The 18,130-nt window shown below is 46.7% G+C and overlaps 1 protein-coding gene across 4 annotated transcripts; it reads left to right on the plus strand.

Moving 5' to 3' along the window:
- Nucleotides 1-1,747: 1,747 nt before the first annotated feature.
- GNPNAT1 (glucosamine-phosphate N-acetyltransferase 1) lies at nt 1,748-16,462 on the plus strand. Of its 4 annotated transcripts, none has more exons than XM_038756893.1 (7): nt 1,786-1,833; nt 7,953-8,066; nt 8,171-8,338; nt 12,573-12,635; nt 14,330-14,457; nt 14,587-14,648; nt 14,937-16,462. In XM_038756893.1, exons 3-7 carry the CDS (start codon nt 8,185-8,187, stop codon nt 15,097-15,099), a joined length of 570 nt encoding a protein of 189 aa, XP_038612821.1. In that variant the 5' UTR covers nt 1,786-1,833; nt 7,953-8,066; nt 8,171-8,184; the 3' UTR covers nt 15,100-16,462. The 4 variants fall into 4 exon arrangements, with proteins under 4 accessions (XP_038612822.1, XP_038612823.1, XP_038612821.1 ...); XM_038756892.1 differs by having other exon boundaries at nt 7,953-8,061; XM_038756894.1 differs by lacking the exon at nt 7,953-8,066 and having other exon boundaries at nt 1,748-1,833.
- Nucleotides 16,463-18,130: the final 1,668 nt, after the last annotated feature.

An 18,130-nucleotide genomic window follows, 5' to 3' on the forward strand; every position in this document is an offset into this window, starting at 1 on the left:
CTCTGTCTCCCCCCTTTTAGACTGTGAGCCCACTGTTGGGTAGGGACCGTCTCTAGATGTCGCCAACTTGGACTTCCCAAGCGCTTAGTCCAGTGCTCTGCACATAGTAAGCGCTCAATAAATACGATTGATGATGATGATTTTGTTAGTATGTTTGGTTTTGTTCTCTGTCTCCCCCCTTTTAGACTGTGAGCCCGCTGTTGGGTAGGGACTGTCTCTATATGTTGCCGACTTGGACTTCCCAAGCGCTCAGTCCAGTGGTCTGCACACAGTAAGCGCTCAATAAATACGATTGATGATGATGTTGGGTAGGGACTATCTCTCTATGTTGCCAACTTGGACTTCCCAAGCGCTTAGTCCAGTGCTCTGCACATAGTAAGCGCTCAATAAATACGATTGATGATGATGAGGACTGAAGGGAATGAGGCAATTGCACCGAATCGCCTCAGGCCCAGGCTGAGGCCGGCTCCCCTCACGGCTCCGCGCATGCGCGAGGAGGGGGCGGAGGCGCTGCAGCCATTGGTCTCTCCCCCTCGTCCCCCTCTCCATCCCCCCATCTTACCTCCTTCCCTTCCCCACAGCACCTGTATATATGTATAGATGTTTGTACATATTTATTACTCTATTTATTTATTTATCTTACTTGTACCTATCTGTTCTATTTATTTTATTTTGTTAGTATGTTTGGTTTTGTTCTCTGTCTCCCCCCTTTTAGACTGTGAGCCCACTGTTGGGTAGGGACTGTCTCTATATGTTGCCAACTTGGACTTCCCAAGCGCTTAGTCCAGTGCTCTGCACACAGTAAGCGCTCAATAAACACGATTGATTGATTGATTGATGACCTCTGACTCCAAAGCCCGGGCTCTTTCCACCGAGCCATGCTGCTTCTGTAGTGCTGGGGGAGATAATTAATTAATGATGGCATTTATTAAGCGCTTACTATGTGCCAAGCACTGTTCTAAGCGCTGGGGAGGTTACAAGGTGATCAGGTTGTCCCACGGGGGTTGGGGGGGGGCTCCCAGTCTTAATCCCCATTTTACAGATGAGGTAACTGAGGCCCAGAGAATAATAATAATAATAATGGCATTTGTTAAGCGCTTACTATGTGCAGAGCACTGTTCTAAGCGCTGGGGAGGTTACAAGGTGATCAGCTTGTCCCACGGGGGTGGGGGGTGGGGCTCCCAGTCTTAATCCCCATTTTACAGATGAGGTAACTGAGGCCCAGAGAATAATAATAATAATAATAATGGCATGTTAAGCGCTTACTATGTGCAGAGCACTGTTCTAAGCGCTGGGGGGGATACAAGGTGATCAAGTTGTCCCACGTGGGGCTCACAGTCTTAATCCCCATTTTACAGGTGAGGTAACTGAGGCTCAGAGAAGTTAAGTGACTTGCCCAAGGTCACACAGCAGACAGGTGGCAGAGCCGGGATTCGAACCCATGACCTCCGACTCCAAAGCCCGGGCTCTTTCCACTGAGCCACGCTGCTTCATCCCCCGGGCGCTCAGCGCAGTGCTCGGCACAGGGTGAGCGCTCAATAAATGAGTCGCCTCAGGCCCAGGTTGTGGCCGGCTCCCCTCACGGCTCCGCGCAAGCGCGAGGAGGGGGCGGGAGAAGGGGGCGGGGCCGGGGTGCGGAGGCGCTGCAGCCATTGGTCAGCTGGGCCCCCGCCCCTACCGGGGCGCATGCGCGCTGCGGCTGGTGTCGGGGGCGCGCACGCCGTGCGTCGGGGGGCGGGCGCGCGCGCCCTGAGGCGGCCGGCGGGGCCGGGCCTGGCGGTGCCACGTTGAGGCGGCGGTGAGGTGCGGGAGCGGAACCGGCCCGCGGATCCGGTCAGTCATTTAGTCATTTAGTCCTACTTATTGAGCGCTTACTGGGTGCACTGTACTGGACTCATTGCTCGGGAAGTCGGCAACAGGTGGAGACGGGCCTCACCCAGCCATGGGCTCGAAGTGGCGGGGGGGGACACAGACAACCAAGCATGGAGCCCCCTTGGTCTGGGCGGGAGGTCGCGGGGGGTGATGGGATAATCCTGATGATGATGATGCTGGTGATAGTGATGGCATATATTTATACATCTATAGGTATATATGTTTGTACGGATTTATTACTCTATTTTATTTGTACATATCTATTCTATTTGTTTTATTTTGCTGGTATGTTTGGTTTTGTTCTCTGTCTCCCCCTTTTAGACCGCGAGCCCACTGTTGGGTAGGGACTGTCTCTATGGGTTGCCAATTTGTACTTCCCAAGCGCTTAGTACAGTGGTAAGCGCTCAATAAATACGATTGATGATGATGATGATGATGGGTGCACTGCACTGGACTCATTGCTCGGGAAGTCGGCAACAGGTGGAGAAGGGCCTCACCCAGCCATGGGCTCGAAGTGGGGGGGGGGCGGACACAGACAACCAAGCATGGAGCCCCTTGGCCTGGGCGGGAGGTCGCGGGGGGTGATGGGATAATCCTGATGATGATGATGCTGGTGATGGTGATGGCATATATTTATACATATATAGGTATATATGTTTGTACAGATTTATTACTCTATTTTCTTTGTACATATCTATTCTATTTGTTTTATTTTGCTGGTATGTTTGGTTTTGTTCTCTGTCTCCCCCTTTTAGACCGCGAGCCCACTGTTGGGTAGGGACTGTCTCTATGGGTTGCCAATTTGTACTTCCCAAGCGCTTAGTACAGTGGTAAGCGCTCAATAAATACGATTGATGATGATGATGATGATGGGTGCACTGCACTGGACTCATTGCTCGGGAAGTCGGCAACAGGTGGAGACGGCTCTCCATCCCCCCCCATCTTACCTCCTTCCCTTCCCCACAGCACCTGTATATTTGTATATATGTTTGTACATATTTATTACTCTATTTTACTTGTACATATCTATCCTATTTATTTTATTCTGTTAGTCTGGTTTTGTTCTCTGTCTCCCCCTTTTAGACTGTGAGCCCACTGTTGGGTGGGACTGTCTCTAGATGTTGCCAATTTGGACTTCCCAAGCGCTTAGTACAGTGCTCTGCACATACTAAGCGCTCAATAAATACGATTGAAGATGATGACGGGCCTCACCCAGCCACGGGCTGGAAGGGGGGGACACAGACAACCAAACATGGAGCCCCGTTGGCCTGGGCGGGAGGTTGCGGGGGGTGATGGGATAATCATGATGATGATGATGCTGGTGATGGTGATGATGATGGCATATATTTATACATCTATAGGTATATATGTTTGTACATATTTATTACTCTATTTATTTATTTATTTTACTTGTACATATCTATTCTATTTATTTTATTCTGTTAGTCTGTTTGGTTTTGTTCTCTGTCTCCCCCTTTTAGACTGTGAGCCCACTGTTGGGTAGGGACTGTCTCTAGATGTTGCCAATTTGGACTTCCCAAGCGCTTAGTACAGTGCTCTGCACATGGTAAGCGCTCAATAAATACGATTGATGATGATGACGGGCCTCACCCAGCCACGGGCTGGAAGGGGGGGACACAGACAACCAAACATGGAGCCCCGTTGGCCTGGGCGGGAGGTCGCGGGGGGTGATGGGATAATCATGATGATGATGATGATGCTGGTGATGATGATGGCATATATTTATACATCTATATGTATATATGTTTGTACAGATTTATTACTCTATTTATTTGTTTTACTTGTACATATCTATTCTATTTATTTTATTTTGTTAGTGTGTTTGGTCTTTTTTTTTTCTCTGTCTCCCCCTTTTAGACTGTGAGCCCAATGTTGGGTAGGGACTGTCTCTCTATGTTGCCGATTTGTACTTCCCAAGCGCTTAGTACAGTGCTCTGCACATAGTAAGCGCTCAATAAATATGATTGATTGATTGATTGATTAAGCGCTTACTATGTGCAAAGCACTGTTCTAAGCACTGGGGAGGTTACAGGGTGATCAGGTTGTCCCACAGGGGGGCTCACAGTCTTCATCCCCATTTGACAGAGGAGGGACCTGAGGCCCAGAGAAGTGAAGTGACTTGGTCCAAGTCCCACAGCTGATAAGTGGCAGAGGCGGAATTAGAACCCACGACCTCTGGTTCCCGAGTCCGGGCTCTTGCCACTAAGCGCCCACCCCCCTCCCATCCCTTCCCGGCCCCGCGGAACAGCCAAGGACCAGCCCGCAACAGCCCAGCAACCAAATCCGTTCCTTCATTCAGTCGTATTGATTGAGCTCTTACTGTGTGCAGAGCACTGTACTAAGCGCTTGGGAAGTCCAAGTTGGCAACATGAGACGGTCCCTACCCAACAACGGGCTCACAGTCTAGAAGGGGGAGACAGACAACAAAACATGTAGACAGGTGTCCAGTCATCAGAATAAATAGAAGTAAAGCTAGATGCACATCATTAACAAAATAAATAGAATAGTAAATACGTTTAAGTAAAATAAATAGAGTAATAAATCTGTACAACCATATATACAGGTGCTGTGGGGAAGGGGAGGAGAGGAAAAAGGGGGCTCAGTCTGGGAAGGTCTTTAAATAATGGTATTTGTTAAGCGCTTACTGCGTATCCAAGTGCACAGGGGATGTGGACGTGATGTACCTGCAGTAAGGGGGAAATTAGGGTGGGTGGTAAGAGATAATAATAATGATTACGGTATTTTTTAAGTGCTTACTAGGTGCCAGGCATTGTACTAAGCGCTGGAGTGGATAAGAGCAAATTGGGTTGGACACAGTCCCTGTCCCACGGTGGGGCTCACTGTCTCAATCCCCCTTTTACAGATGAGGGAACTGAGGCACAGGGAAGTGAAGTGACTTGCCTTAATTCACATAGCAGACAAGTGGCTGAGGGATTAGAACCCATGACCTTCTGACTCATTCATTCATTCAATCGTATTTATTGAGCGCTTACTGTGTGCAGAGCACTGTACTAAACGCTTGGGAAGTACAAGTCGGCAACATATAGAGACGGTCCCTACCCAACAATGGGCTCACAGTCTAGAAGGGGTCTCCCAGGCTCAAGGTCTATCTACTATCCAGGCTGCTTTTCAGTGATGAGATGAATGAAGGAAGGCTTCTTGGAGGAGGTGGGATTTTTTAAAAGAGCCTTGAAGACAGGGGATGTGAACAGAGAAGGAGTTGCAAGCAGGAGGGAAGATGTGAGCAAAGAGTTGACGAGGGGTTTCAAATTTATTTTGGGAGTGGAATGCCTGTTTCTCCATAGGAGTTTTGGCCAGGTTAATAATTATACTGATAGAATAATAATCATAACAATTGTTGAATTTGTTAAACTCCTATTATGTCAAGCGCTGTACTGACCCCTGGGGTGGGTACAAAGTAATTAAGTCCTTGCCCCACATGGGATTCCCAGTCTAACAAGGAGGGAGAACAGGTATTAATCCCCATTTTCTAGAGGAGGAGACTGAGGCAGGGGGAGTTGACACAAGGGATTCACAGTCTAAGAGGGGAGGAAGAACTGGTATTTAATCCTCGTTTTCTAGATGAGGAGACCGAGGCATAGGGAGTGGACACATGGGATTGACAGTCTAAGGCGGGGAGGGAGAATAGGTATTTAATCCCCATTTTCTAGATGAGGCAACTGAGGCAAAGAGAAGCTAAATGACTTGCCCAAAGTCACATAGCTGACAAGTGTCGGAGCTGGGATTAGAACCCACAACCTCTGACCCCCAAGCCCGGGCTCTTTCTACTGAGCCACGCCGCTTCTCTGATGACGTGGCTAGAAGGAGGAAGGTTCTGTCTCTTGTTTGGACTGAAACACCTGGCAAGTGAGGGGAAGGTAAAAGTTGGTATATGTGTGAGTTGTTAAGCCAGTTCTTTTCCCCCCAAAGAGCCAAGAATCCTCCATGGTTCCCAACAGCCTTATCAGCTGGTACTTTAATCCAGACCCATAGGTATTTCACAGTTAAGATTTGATTTCCTAAGGGAGCTTTGTGAGCCAAATCTGTTGGTTTACCAGTGTTCTTCAGATCCCTTGGGGGGGTCCATCCTTGAGTGTGAAGGGATTGCTTGCTGGTAACAGTAGCAGCGCTCTGTTTTAGTCCTTCCTTTGAATCACCTCAGTTTACATTGAATTCCGCTCCCCCCCCTTTTTTAAAAAAAATGGTATTTGCTGAGCACCTACTATGTGCCAGGCACTGGGGTAGATACAAGGCAATCAGGTTAGTCACAGTCTCCTGTCCCATGTGGGGCTCACAGTCCTAGTCCCCATTTTACCGATGAGATAATTGAGGCACAGAGAAGTGAAGTGACTTTTTTTTTTCTAATGGCATTTATTAAGCGCTTACTATGTGCAGAGTACTGTTCTAAGTGCTGGGGAATTTACAAGGTGATCAGGTTGTCCCACGTGGGGCTCACAGTCTTCATCCCCATTTTACAGATGAGGGAACTGAGGCCCAGAGAAGTTAAGTGACTTGCCCAAAGTCACACAGTTGACAAGTGGAGCCGGGATTTGAACCCATGACCTCTGACTTCAAAGCCCGTGCTTTTTCCACTGAGCCACGCTGACTTGCCCAAAGGTCACAGTTCAGACGGTGTCAGTTGTATTTTTTGACCTCTTACAGTGTGCAGAGCACTGTACTCAGCACTTGGAAGTGTAAAACAGAATATAACAGACACATTCCCTGCCCACAGTGTGATTGCAGTCTAGAGGGACAAGACAAGTGGCAGAGTCAGGATCAGAACCCAGATCTTCTGATTCCTAGGCCCCGGGCTCTTTCTATTAGGTCCTTCCAACTTCTGAGTGTTTGTGACATGCTCCATTGATCATTTTTTTAAATATATATTTTACCCCTTTGTTGTATCTTAAAACTCCTCGGCCATTCAGGCTCCGAAATTCAGTATGAAACCTCAAGAAACCCAATGATCAGACACTCACATTAATAGATGAGTTTTCATAGTTACTCATTCCCTTATCAATCAATCAGTCATATTTATTGAGCGCTTACTATGTGCAGAGCACTGTACTAAGCGCTTGGGAAGTACAAATTGGCAACATATAGAGACAGTCCCTACCCAACATTGGGCTCACAGTCTAAAAGGGGGAGACAGAGGACAAAACCGAACATACTAACAAAATAAAATAAATAGAATAGATATGTACAAGTAAAATAAATAAATAAATAGAGTAATAAATATGCGAGATGCTAGTCCAAATCTGGCTACAGGCCTTTGTGCTGCATTTCTAGAAGCAATTTTAAAATCTCCCCTTTTTCTTTTGGAAATTCTGAAGACTAGGTTCAAGTAAAGAGGTCACCTCATAAAATTCAGCAACTCCGAGTTGTCCAGAATAAGAATTGTGAGCGTTCTCAAAATTAAAATGATTTCATGTTTTTTCTCCTCTAGTTGAGATTAAATTAAATCTCACATTTAAAATTAAATGTGTAAATTAAAGTTCACATTTGAGTTAAAGGCAAACGTGGAGGATTTAGGATTATACTCACAAGAATTTACATTTAGGAAGCCAAGTGATGGCAGTATGGTATGAGTTAATGGTAACTTTAATTAGAATCTTCTCTTGCCAACACATTTAACTGGGTAGGTGGTGTTTTATGAACATTGAAACAGGAAGCCATCTGGAGAGTAAAATGTTTGCCCTTTAGGGGATTGAGGTTTGTAAATAGGTGTGGCTAGGTAGTTGGGGAAATTATCCTGCTCTTAAAGGGCTACATTTTCCTAATGTACCCCGAATGCCAAGCGTTAATGCCACCAATTCCAGACCCAAAGAAATAGTGAATTACAAAAGCTTCTCCTCAGGTCTACTCTGCTCCAGATGAGGAAGCAGGTTAACAAAAGGGCCTTTCAGAGACCTATGGGGAAAACCTAAATCCAAACAGGCCAAGGAGGTGAATTTAGGAAAACAAAAACAAAACACACCCAGACAGCCATCGACCAAGGAGTTGAAAACCAAAGCCGGGGAAAGCGGCCGCTTTTCACGTGCCTTCGTGACCTATCGTGACAGGTTTCTGGGAAGAAACCGACCTTGAAAACTGTTCGTGTCCAGTTTCATCGACCTCCCGGGTGACGCAAGGACGTGTTTTCCTCGACTCAGGGAGCAGGCGCGCTGAAAGGTCGGGTGCGTTTTCCCGCCGGGAGACCGACGCTGTGCTCTGCACATAGTAAGCGCTCAATAAATACGATTGATTGATTGATTGCTCACCGCGGGTCTTTGCGTTTCAGGTTCGTCCGCCAGCATGAAGCCCGATGAGGTCCCCCTGTTTGACCCCGGCCTGCTCCGGGAGATTGACTGGAGCCAGAACACTGCCACCTTCTCGCCCGCCATCTCCCCCACCCACCCCGGCGATGGCCTCGTCCTCAGGCCGCTTTGCGTGGCCGATTTAAATCGAGGTACTAGTCCGTACCCCTTCCCTCCCTGTATTCTCCAGCACGACCTGTACAAACAACAACAAGGTGGTATTTGTTCATCCATCAGTGGCATATATAGAGCGCTTACAATGTGCAGAGCACTCGATTGAGCACTTGGGAGAGTGCCATACAACAGAATTAGCGAGGATGTTCCCTGCTCATAACGAGCTTACAGTCTAGAAGGGGAGATGGACATTAATAGGAATAAATAACTTATAATATTCAAGGCCCTACTGAGAGCTCACCTACTCCAGGAGGCCTTCCCAGACTGAGCCCCTTCCTTCCTCTCCCCCTCGTCCCCCTCTCCATCCCCCCCATCTTACCTCCTTCCCTTCCCCACAGCACCTGTATATATGTATATATGTTTGTATATATTTGTTACTCTATTTTACTTGCACATATCTATCCTATTTATTTTATTTTGTTAGTATGTTTGGCTTTGTTCTCTGTCTCCCCCTTTTAGACTGTGAGCCCACTGTTGGGTAGGGACTTTCTCTATATGTTGCCAACTTGTACTTCCCAAGCGCTTAGTACAGTGCTCTGCACACAGTAAGCACTCAATAAATACGATTGATGATGATGATGATGATAATATGTAAGCGAAAGGCGCAGTCGTGCTGCGTGTGTGCAGTGTTTAGTGCCTACTATGCGCTAAGCAGTGTAATAATAATAATAATTGTGGTATTTGTTAAGCGCTCACTACGTGCCAGGTACTGTTAATAAGCCCAGGGGTGGATTATGACCAAGTGTTTCAAGCTCTAGGGTACATGCAAGATAGGTCATTGTACATATCCCCAAATCGAGGTCTTTATATCATTACTTTTCCCCTCGAGTTTAGCGTTCCGTAATTAAATCAGTTCAGGGCCATAGACAATGCAAGCTTCTGAAAAATACCCAAGAACGTAGAATGGTGCCTTCAGTGAAAGACCCCTGTGGTGATAGCTTGGGTTCCGCTGAAATAGTTGGGTTTCCTTCGGGCAGATGTGGATTTTTGATGCTGTGATTCTTGATTTGCTGGGCATGGGGGCGGCCGCCTATCAGAGCACTGTACTAAGCACTTGGGAGAGTACAGTACAACAAAATTAGCGGGCACATTCCCTGCATGTAACAAGCTTACAGTCTAGAGGGGGAGATGGATAGTAAAGAATTTATAATATCTAACTGAAAAGTGCATAAGGGCTGTGTGTATGCTGTATTAAGTGCCCACTATATGATAAACAGTGTAATAATAGTAATTGTGGTATTTAAGTGCTTTCTGCTTCCTATCACTCTGCTAAGCCTCCCCCCTTCCCTCTCAGAGCCACAGAGGTAGGTGGAAATTTGGATCCATTCTGTTGCACAGCCAAGGTAACCCCAAATCGACACTATACGTTCCGAAACAATACTTGCCATTGAAATACTTACGTTGAGAATAATAATAATGGCATTTGTTAAGGGCTTACTATGTGCAAAGCACTGTTCTGAGCGCTGAAGCAGCGTAGCCCAGTGGAAAGAGCCCAGGCCTCGGAGTCAGAGGACCTGGGTTCTCATCATCATCATCATCAATCGTATTTATTGAGCGCTTACTATGTGCAGAGCACTGTACTGAGCGCTTGGGAAGTACAAGTTGGCAACATATAGAGACAGTCCCTACCCAACAGTGGGCTCACAGTCTAAAAGGGGGAGACAGAGAACAAAACCAAACATACTAACAAAATAAAATAAATAGAATAGATATGTACAAATAAAATAAATAGAGTAATAAATATGTACAAACATATACATATATACAGGTGCTGCGGGGAAGGGAAGGAGGTAAGATGGGGGGGATGGAGAGGGGGACGAGGGGGAGAGGAAGGAAGGGGCTCAGTCTGGGAAGGCCTCCTCTCATCCCGGCTCCGCCGCTTCCCTGCTGCGCGACCATGGGCAAGTCACGTCATTTCCCTGTGCCTCAGTTCCTTCAACTGGAAAATGGGGATTCATTACCTGTTCTCCTTCCTATTTTGACCACGAGCCCCAGGGAGGACCTATCTTATATCCACCAATGCTTAAGGACAGTGCTTGGCACATGGTAAGCGCTTAACAGATATTGTCATTATTACTGGATCAGTGGTCCATGAAGCAAAATTCTACATACTAAGGGGAGTTCTCTGAATTAGTAAGCCCACTATAGAGATCTGTGGCATGTACGCTGAATTAGTGTGCTAACTTATAAATTTCATTATAGTCCAATTCTAGCAAAATCCCATGTTTTAGGTTGCCATTCTGGGAGGATTGGGTGTGTAAGCATGTTAAGGGCAGTGTCTCCCAGATGCGGGCCCCACCCTGATCCTGGGCAGAAGAAACCCCAGCCTCAAAAACCAGCTAATGACCCCACTCTAACCGTCACCATCAATGGTATCTACAGTAAGCGCTCAATAAATACGATTGATGATGATGGAGTGAGCACTTTACTGCGTGCAGAGCACTGCACTAAGCGCTTGGGAAGAGTACAGTTTAATAGAGTCAGTAGGCATGTTCCCTGCCCACAAGGAACTTAATTGGTGGTATTAATTGGGCACTTACTACACGCACTGCACTGTACTAAGCACCTGGGAGAATACACCAGACCAGAATTAGTAGACACACTCCCTGCCCACTGGGAGCTTTATCTTCCTTGTGGTCCCGTTGGGCATCCCTGGGGAAGGAGTGACCCTCTAATCCCCGCTCCTCTGCCAACAGGAGTGTGAGAAGAGCCCCAGAAGAAAACCAATCAATCAGTCAATCGTATTTATTGAGCGCTTACTGTGTGCAGAGCACTGTACTAAGCGCTTGGGAAGTCCAAGTTGGCAACATATAGAGACGGTCCCTACCCAGCAGTTGGCTCACAGTCTAAAAGGGGGAGACAGAGAACAAAACCAAACATACTAACAAAAGAAAATAAATAGAATAGATATGTACAAGTAAAATGAATTAATAAATATGTACAAACATATATACATCCATGTACTGCGGGGCTAAGAAGAGGAGCGAAGAGCGTGGAAGGAAAAATGGCAGAAGTGAATCCAAGGGAAGATGGAGATCAAAGGATGGTGTCCCATCTCCTGGAAAGGCAAATGCCCTCCTTTGGGAGAGGAGTACCAATCTTTGCCACTGGCACTGACCTGTTCATTCATTCATTCATTCAGTTGTATTTATTGAGCGCTTACTCCCTGCAGAGCACAGGGAGTACAGTTTAATGTACAGAAAAGCCTCTAACCGGATCAGCAGGACAGGCTACTAAGCTGAAGCTCGAATAGAACCATTTCTACCCATGTGCTCTGGGGACTTAGTTTCCCCATGGGCTCCTGGGGAATTGGGCTGCCTCACAAAGAAATCAAAGGGAGCCAGGCTGTTGGGGAATTGGATTTTGGAGGGGACGAACGGTGCAAGTCAGACTTTGCTAGGCCAGTTCTTAGAATTAATTTTTTTGATGGTATTTAAGTGCATCTTATGCATCAAGCATTGTGCTAAGTGCTAGGGTAGGTATAAATTAATTAGGTTGGGCACAGTCCCCGTCTTGCAGGCTCACAGTTCAACTAGGAGGGAGACTAGGTATTTGCATTTTACAGTTGAGGAAATTGAGGCACCCCGCAAGCACTTGGCAGGGCTGGAGGTACAACCCAGGTCCTTCTGAGTCCCAGGCCCATACTCTGTCCACTAGGCAACACTGCTTTTCCTCTCATCAGAATTACAGTTGACGAGGCCAATGGTGTTTAAGCACCGCTCCGCGGTTTAAATTTTTAATAGGCCGTAATTTCTTTAGCAAGTTGAGCTGGAAGTGGCGAATGTAATGGTACTTGATTTTATTAAATCTTAGTCATAATTTGGGGAAATCTGGATTAAAGGCTGAGAGCATTTCCAGTGAGCGAGAAAAATATCGGCAGTTGCAAGTGGGGGTCAGGCCTATGTATGTTTCCTATATTGGATCCCGGTTTTTCATATGAATGTGCATGAAAAAGAGTAGCCTGCAATCGCCACTGGTTCTATAAGTATTTTCAATCAATCAATCAATCGTATTTATTGAGCGCTTACTATGTGCAGAGCACTGTACTAAGCGCTTGGGAAGTACAAATTGGCAACACATAGAGACAGTCCCTACCCAACAGTGGGCTTACAGTCTAAAAGAGCCCACTTTTAGAGCCCACTCTAAATTTTCATTTTCCTCTTAACAGGTTACTCGTTTTCACTAACTCGAATTCTTTGTTTTCTAAACCAGGTTTCTTTAAGGTACTGGGTCAGTTGACAGAAACTGGAGCGGTCAGCCCTGAGCAGTTCATGAGTGAGTATATGTACTTTTCTCTGAAATCTCGCCGAAGGGAGGGAAGGGGGGAACGGAGGAAATGTCCTATCATGGGTGGGAGGCATAATCCAGAAGTTACTTCATAGAGCAGTCCCTATTCCACCAGCCAGATTCCTCAATCAATCAATCAATCGTATTTATTGAGCGCTTCCTGTGTGCAGAGCACTGTAACTAGGCGCTTGGGAAGTACAAGTTGGCAACATATAGAGACAGTCCCTACCCAAAAGTGGGCTCACAGTCCTCACTGGTTCACACGCTTAATGTCGCCAATTGCCATCATTATTATTAAGTATATTATATGAAAATAATTACTTTTATTATTGTTAGTAATAGCAGTCAATAATGGTATTTGTTAAGTGCTTTCTATATGCCAGGCACTGTACTAAGTGTTGGAAATAATGGTGGTATATGTTAAGCACTTACTACGTGTCAGGCATTGTTCTAAAACACTGGAGTTGATACAAAATAATCGTATTGGACACAGTCCCCCGCCCCTCCCAGGGCTCACAGTCTTAATCCCCGTTTTACAGATGAGGGAACTGAGGCCCAGAGAAGTGAAGCGACTTGCCCAAAGTCACACAGCTGACAATTGGCAGAGCTGGGATTTGAACCCATGACCTCTGACTCCAAAGCCCGGGCTCTTTCCACTGAGCCATGCTGCTTCTATTATTAACAGAGTCGGGATTGAATGATCAGCGACTGTATAAAAGCGGCGCCGCGTCTCGCCGGGATTTACTGTGGCTTCGGAAACGTCCAACGCGTACCGTGCCGTCCCCTGGTCCCACTGGCTGTGTTGCCGTGCCCGATTTACAACGCGTTTCTAATCGTAACATTTCTCCATCAGTCCAGAGTCCTTAGCGGGCAAGGTGTTGGGTGCCGACTGTGCAACGACCCTTACTTTCAATCTGTAATTTTAAATGACTTTGGGATCTTGTACTGTAGACACTCTCCCTGCTGTGGAGGTCACTGTAGTGAGAGGCTCGGCTGGCCCCCCAGAAGCAGCGTGGCCTGGCGGGTAGGGCATGGGCCTAGGAATCAGAAGGTCCTGGGTTCTAATCCTGACAGTCCTGAGCCTCAGTTACCTCATCTATAAAATGGGGGCGAAGACTGGAAGCCCCGTGTTGGACGTGGACTGTCTCCAACCTGATTAGCTTGTATCTACCCCAGCATTTGGACAGTGCCTGGCACATAGTAGGTGCTTAACAAATATCATTTTTTAAAAAAAATTCTGAGCTTGGCAGGGACCTTAGTGGAGGCCAGCCACTAAGGATGTGTCTCTTCCATCACCCCTCGGGGCTATGAATTGACCGTCGCTCCCCCGCACAGGCCCAGACACCTGTGTCGGGCTTGGATCCCCCCCCTGTATGGTTTTGAAAATTTATTTCTTTAAATGGCATTTGGCAAGCGCTTACTATAAACCGTCGTACTAAGAGCTGGGGTAGATACAAGCTAATGCAAGTTGAACGCACCCCATGGCCCTCCTGAGGCTCGCAGTGTTAATCCCCATTTTTCAGATGAGGGAACTGGGGTGTAGAGAAGTGAAGCGACTCACCCATAGTCTCGCGGCAGATAAGCGACCGAGCCGGGATTAGATTAGCCCCCACCGCTGCCCCAAAATGCGAGAATCAGATTCCCTCCCCAGCCTGACCGTCAGGATTTTTCTTCCGCTGCAGAATCGTTCGAGCACATGAGGAAGTCAGGCGATTACTACGTTACAGTCGTGGAAGACGTGGCGGTGGGCCAGATCGTGGCCACGGCGACTCTGATTGTAGAACACAAATTCATCCATTCGTGCGCCAAGGTACGGTCCCGCATTGGAACCGGTGACCCCTTACCCCCTCCCCGCACCCGTCCCCGCATTAAATGAGAGTTACTGGCCGACCAGAGAAAGCCACATTTGCCACTTTAACGTCTGTTGGCCATCCCGCAGAGAGGAAGAGTCGAAGACGTGGTTGTCAGTGATGAATGCCGAGGAAAGCAGCTGGGCAAACTGTAAGTACCACGTTGCAGGAACTAATTCTCCCGGGCGTTGAGGGGCGATTCCTCAACCACATGGCCCTGGCTCTCCTCCCCATGTCCCCCATAAAGAGGTCAATGCCCTTTCCGTGGTCTGCTGTGACACCAAATTTGAATTGCGAAGGTGTCACCGCCTGAGAGGTTGGCCGCCCTCGGTAGAATTGTTCTCTGGGGGAACCTAAGATGAAACGGAATGAGTATTTGTGTAGGGGGGGATGATTCCCTGAGACTGTTTTAAACCCCTTCCTCTAAACTGTTTTTCAGATTACTGTCAACTCTCACACTGCTCAGTAAGAAGCTGAACTGTTACAAAATTACCCTGGAATGTCTCCCTCAAAACGTGGGTTTCTACAAAAAGTTCGGTTATACCGTATCTGAAGAGCGCTACATGACCCGGAGGTTTCTAAAGGCAGATAATCCGCAGTAATTACTATTATTATTTTTTTAAAGAGCCATAGGTAGAGGGTCTTGTGCTACAAGATTATTCAGTCCCTGGAAAATTTTTTTTTTTTTAAAAAAGTACTGCTATAAACAACGGATTGAAACATTTGTAAAATGGTACCGGTACGGTGACACTTTTGAAGATGACTTCGGGTGGGGGAAGACATACTGTAGGATTAAGTTAAAGGAATATCCACAAAGGGGATGGTTTTTAACCAAAGGAATATATTTTTATCTTGGAATTTTTTCTCGCATTGTATTTTTCTAAAGTTGTGTTTCATTCCTTGGAAGACAAAGGCTAGATAGTAGAGCACGTTTCTGCTATCTGCACTTTTCATTTAATGAAAGATGGTGGAAAAGTCCTGCCGTGCACAGAAAGTAACAAATGTAGAGAAGCGTAGGAATGTTTATTTCTAATCAGAGAGACAGATACTACTGACATGGCGAAACTCTAGGGCAAGTTGCAGAGTTTGTGGTTTTCTTAAATTTGCTTTAAGCAGGAGGTAAATTGTTAAATGTGGCAGCGATGTCAGTGGTATTGTCCATGTAAAAACTAAATTCAGGCTCGGCAGCCGTGAGTGTCAAGTGATTTGTGAAATTTGATGGGCACTTAAAAACAATCAATGTCAAATGGAATGCTTCTAGTGCAAAATAAGCTCAGTTTTGCTCTGAACCCCATGTCCTAAGTGTGCAAATGGAAGGCAGCCCTGTCATTCGTCGTGTGAAATGCAGTAAATAATTTAAGATCTTTAAGGACCCCTAGAGCCTAATTTCAGAGAGCCAGGTTTTCCTAATGTAAAGAGGGGGTACGTCTTACCTGTTGACTTGAATAATTACCTTGCTCCACAACCGGAGAGTAGGAGCAGCTTGGTCTAGTGGAAAGAGCACAGGCCCGAGAGTCAGAGGACCTGGGTTCGAATCCCAGCTCTGTCACAACTTCTCTGAGCCTCAGTTTCCTAACCTGAAAAAGGGGGTGGCGGGGGGGAAGGGTTCAATACCTGTTCTCCCTCCTACTGGGACTGTGAGCTTCGTGTGGGAAAAGGACTGCGTCTGACCTGATTATCTTTGCCTTTACCCTAGCACTTAGAACAGTGCTTAATACTCTATAATATTTATGCAGTCCATCTCTCGTTCTACCTGGGCACCAGCCTGTGAAAGTAAAAGAAGTCTCATTCTCAAACCCCTTAGACCCGACGGACTGTTTACTCAGCATCTCCTCAGAGCTGGTGGGGGTTTTTCTATTTAACGTGGTCACCGCACTGCACTCAATGTATATCTGGGCCTCTGAGGTGTTTTATTTATTTTTTTACGGTGTTCTTTCAGTTCCAATAAATGACCATCAAAAAATACTACTGACTCGGATTTTTCCAACACAAGCGGCGTGGCTTGGCGGAAAGAGCCCGGGCTTGGAAGTCAGCGGTCGAGGTGTTCTAATCCCGGCTCCGCCGCTTTGTCAGCTGTGTGACTTCGGGCAAGTCACTTCTCTGTGCCTCAGTTCCCCCATCTGTAAAATGGGGATTAAGACTGTGAGCCCCACATGGGACAGCCTGATCGCCTTGTATCTCCTCCATTGCTTAGAACAGTGCTTGGCACATAGGAAGCGCAAAACATACCATAATTATTATTATACTATATAATTATCCATAGAGCTAGGCTTGTAGTGAGAATTGTAACATTCAGTGCGTCTGTTGCTTCTAATTTGGTTTTTCTCGACGGCTTGTTTTCCCCTCTCGAGTGACTGGTAGCCCTTGTCTCAGCAGAACCTCTAAACTTAAAAACCTCCTCGCTTGCCCCTTAGGAGGGGAGTTAAAGTGTAGAACAGAGTAACCCCGTAGGGAAAGACAAAAGCTCCTCCTTTAGACCGTAAGCTTGTCGTGGGCAGGGTTTGTGTCCGTTCTGCTCTCCCCAGCGCTTAGCACAGTGCTCTGCACACAGTAATCGCTCAAATACGATTAACGACGGCTGGCTGCCGGAACAGCGGGCCATTTTAGGGAGCCGCCCTGCCTGGGTTGACTTGGTTTGGCCGCTTTGGATCACACAGGTTACCAAAAGGAGCACAGCCCTAAAAAGACCTAAAAAGAGGGGAACAGTCCCTGTAAGATATTAAAGTTGTTTGTTACCCCTCTAGATCCTCGCAGCAGTTCTTTCAAAGTGACAGCCGCTCCACTTTCAGCGAGCGGCTCACGCTTTTCTCCGGCAGCAGAATGGCACAGAAGATACTCTGGGTATTTTGAACACACTTTTAATAGAACCGTTCATCTCACAAAATAAGTCTGTAATACTTCGTGCCAGGGCTAGCAGCATCTTGCTCTGTGGCATTCCTTTACACTTCATCCGATGTACAATTACTGTGTTGGAAGCGGAGCAACTTAAAACATGTTTCCAAAAGAAGTAAACACTGTCATCCCATCCCGCCCCCACCTCCCCCCACCCCCAACTTGAGTAGATTTTGCTGCATAGTAAATTGCAACCGGTCAGTGCGTTACTGACTTCTCTAACCCACCTGGAATTGTGAGGTATGATCACTCCCACGAGCAGGGAGCCTGGCATGTAAACCTGAATGTTTAAGTGATTTTAGCTGCCATGAATGAGTAAGAAAGAAGCCCCAGCATTAAAGGAACGGTAAGTTAAGAATGGCACATTTAAAAAAACAACCGTAAAAATGAAAACCCAGTACTTCAGACGTTTCACCACAGACTACCGTTTCCCTACTCAATACACACAGGCGTAAAAACAGGGTGAACAAAATTTGCTCTCTTATAGCAAAGACCACACGGAGCCAAGGGCCCAATTCCCACCCATCCTGCTGACGCTCAGGTATATATACACGTCCCTCTTCTCCCCTCCAACTTGCCGACGAAGAGTCTCACACTTCATTCGGCTTTCTGCCCAAGTTTAAAAAAGTTTATAAAATTAGAAACTTTAAAACAGCATCGGCACGGTCTCGTGTTTTCTGACTCCGCCTTGGGGAGTTTCAACTACTGCCCCAAGGCACACGAGGCATCCTTAACCAGTGT

Source organism: Tachyglossus aculeatus, chromosome 14 (genome assembly GCF_015852505.1).
Source record: "Tachyglossus aculeatus isolate mTacAcu1 chromosome 14, mTacAcu1.pri, whole genome shotgun sequence".
Lineage (NCBI taxonomy): Eukaryota > Metazoa > Chordata > Mammalia > Monotremata > Tachyglossidae > Tachyglossus > Tachyglossus aculeatus.

Coding starts and splice junctions, on each gene's coding strand:
- GNPNAT1 (XM_038756894.1), top strand. CDS start 8,185: ATGAAGCCCGATGAGGTCCCCCTGTTTGACCCCGGCCTGCTCCGGGAG. Junction 12,636..14,329: donor CAGCCCTGAGCAGTTCATGA/GTGAGTATATGT, acceptor CTTCCGCTGCAG/AATCGTTCGAGCACATGAGG. Junction 14,649..14,936: donor GGAAAGCAGCTGGGCAAACT/GTAAGTACCACG, acceptor ACTGTTTTTCAG/ATTACTGTCAACTCTCACAC.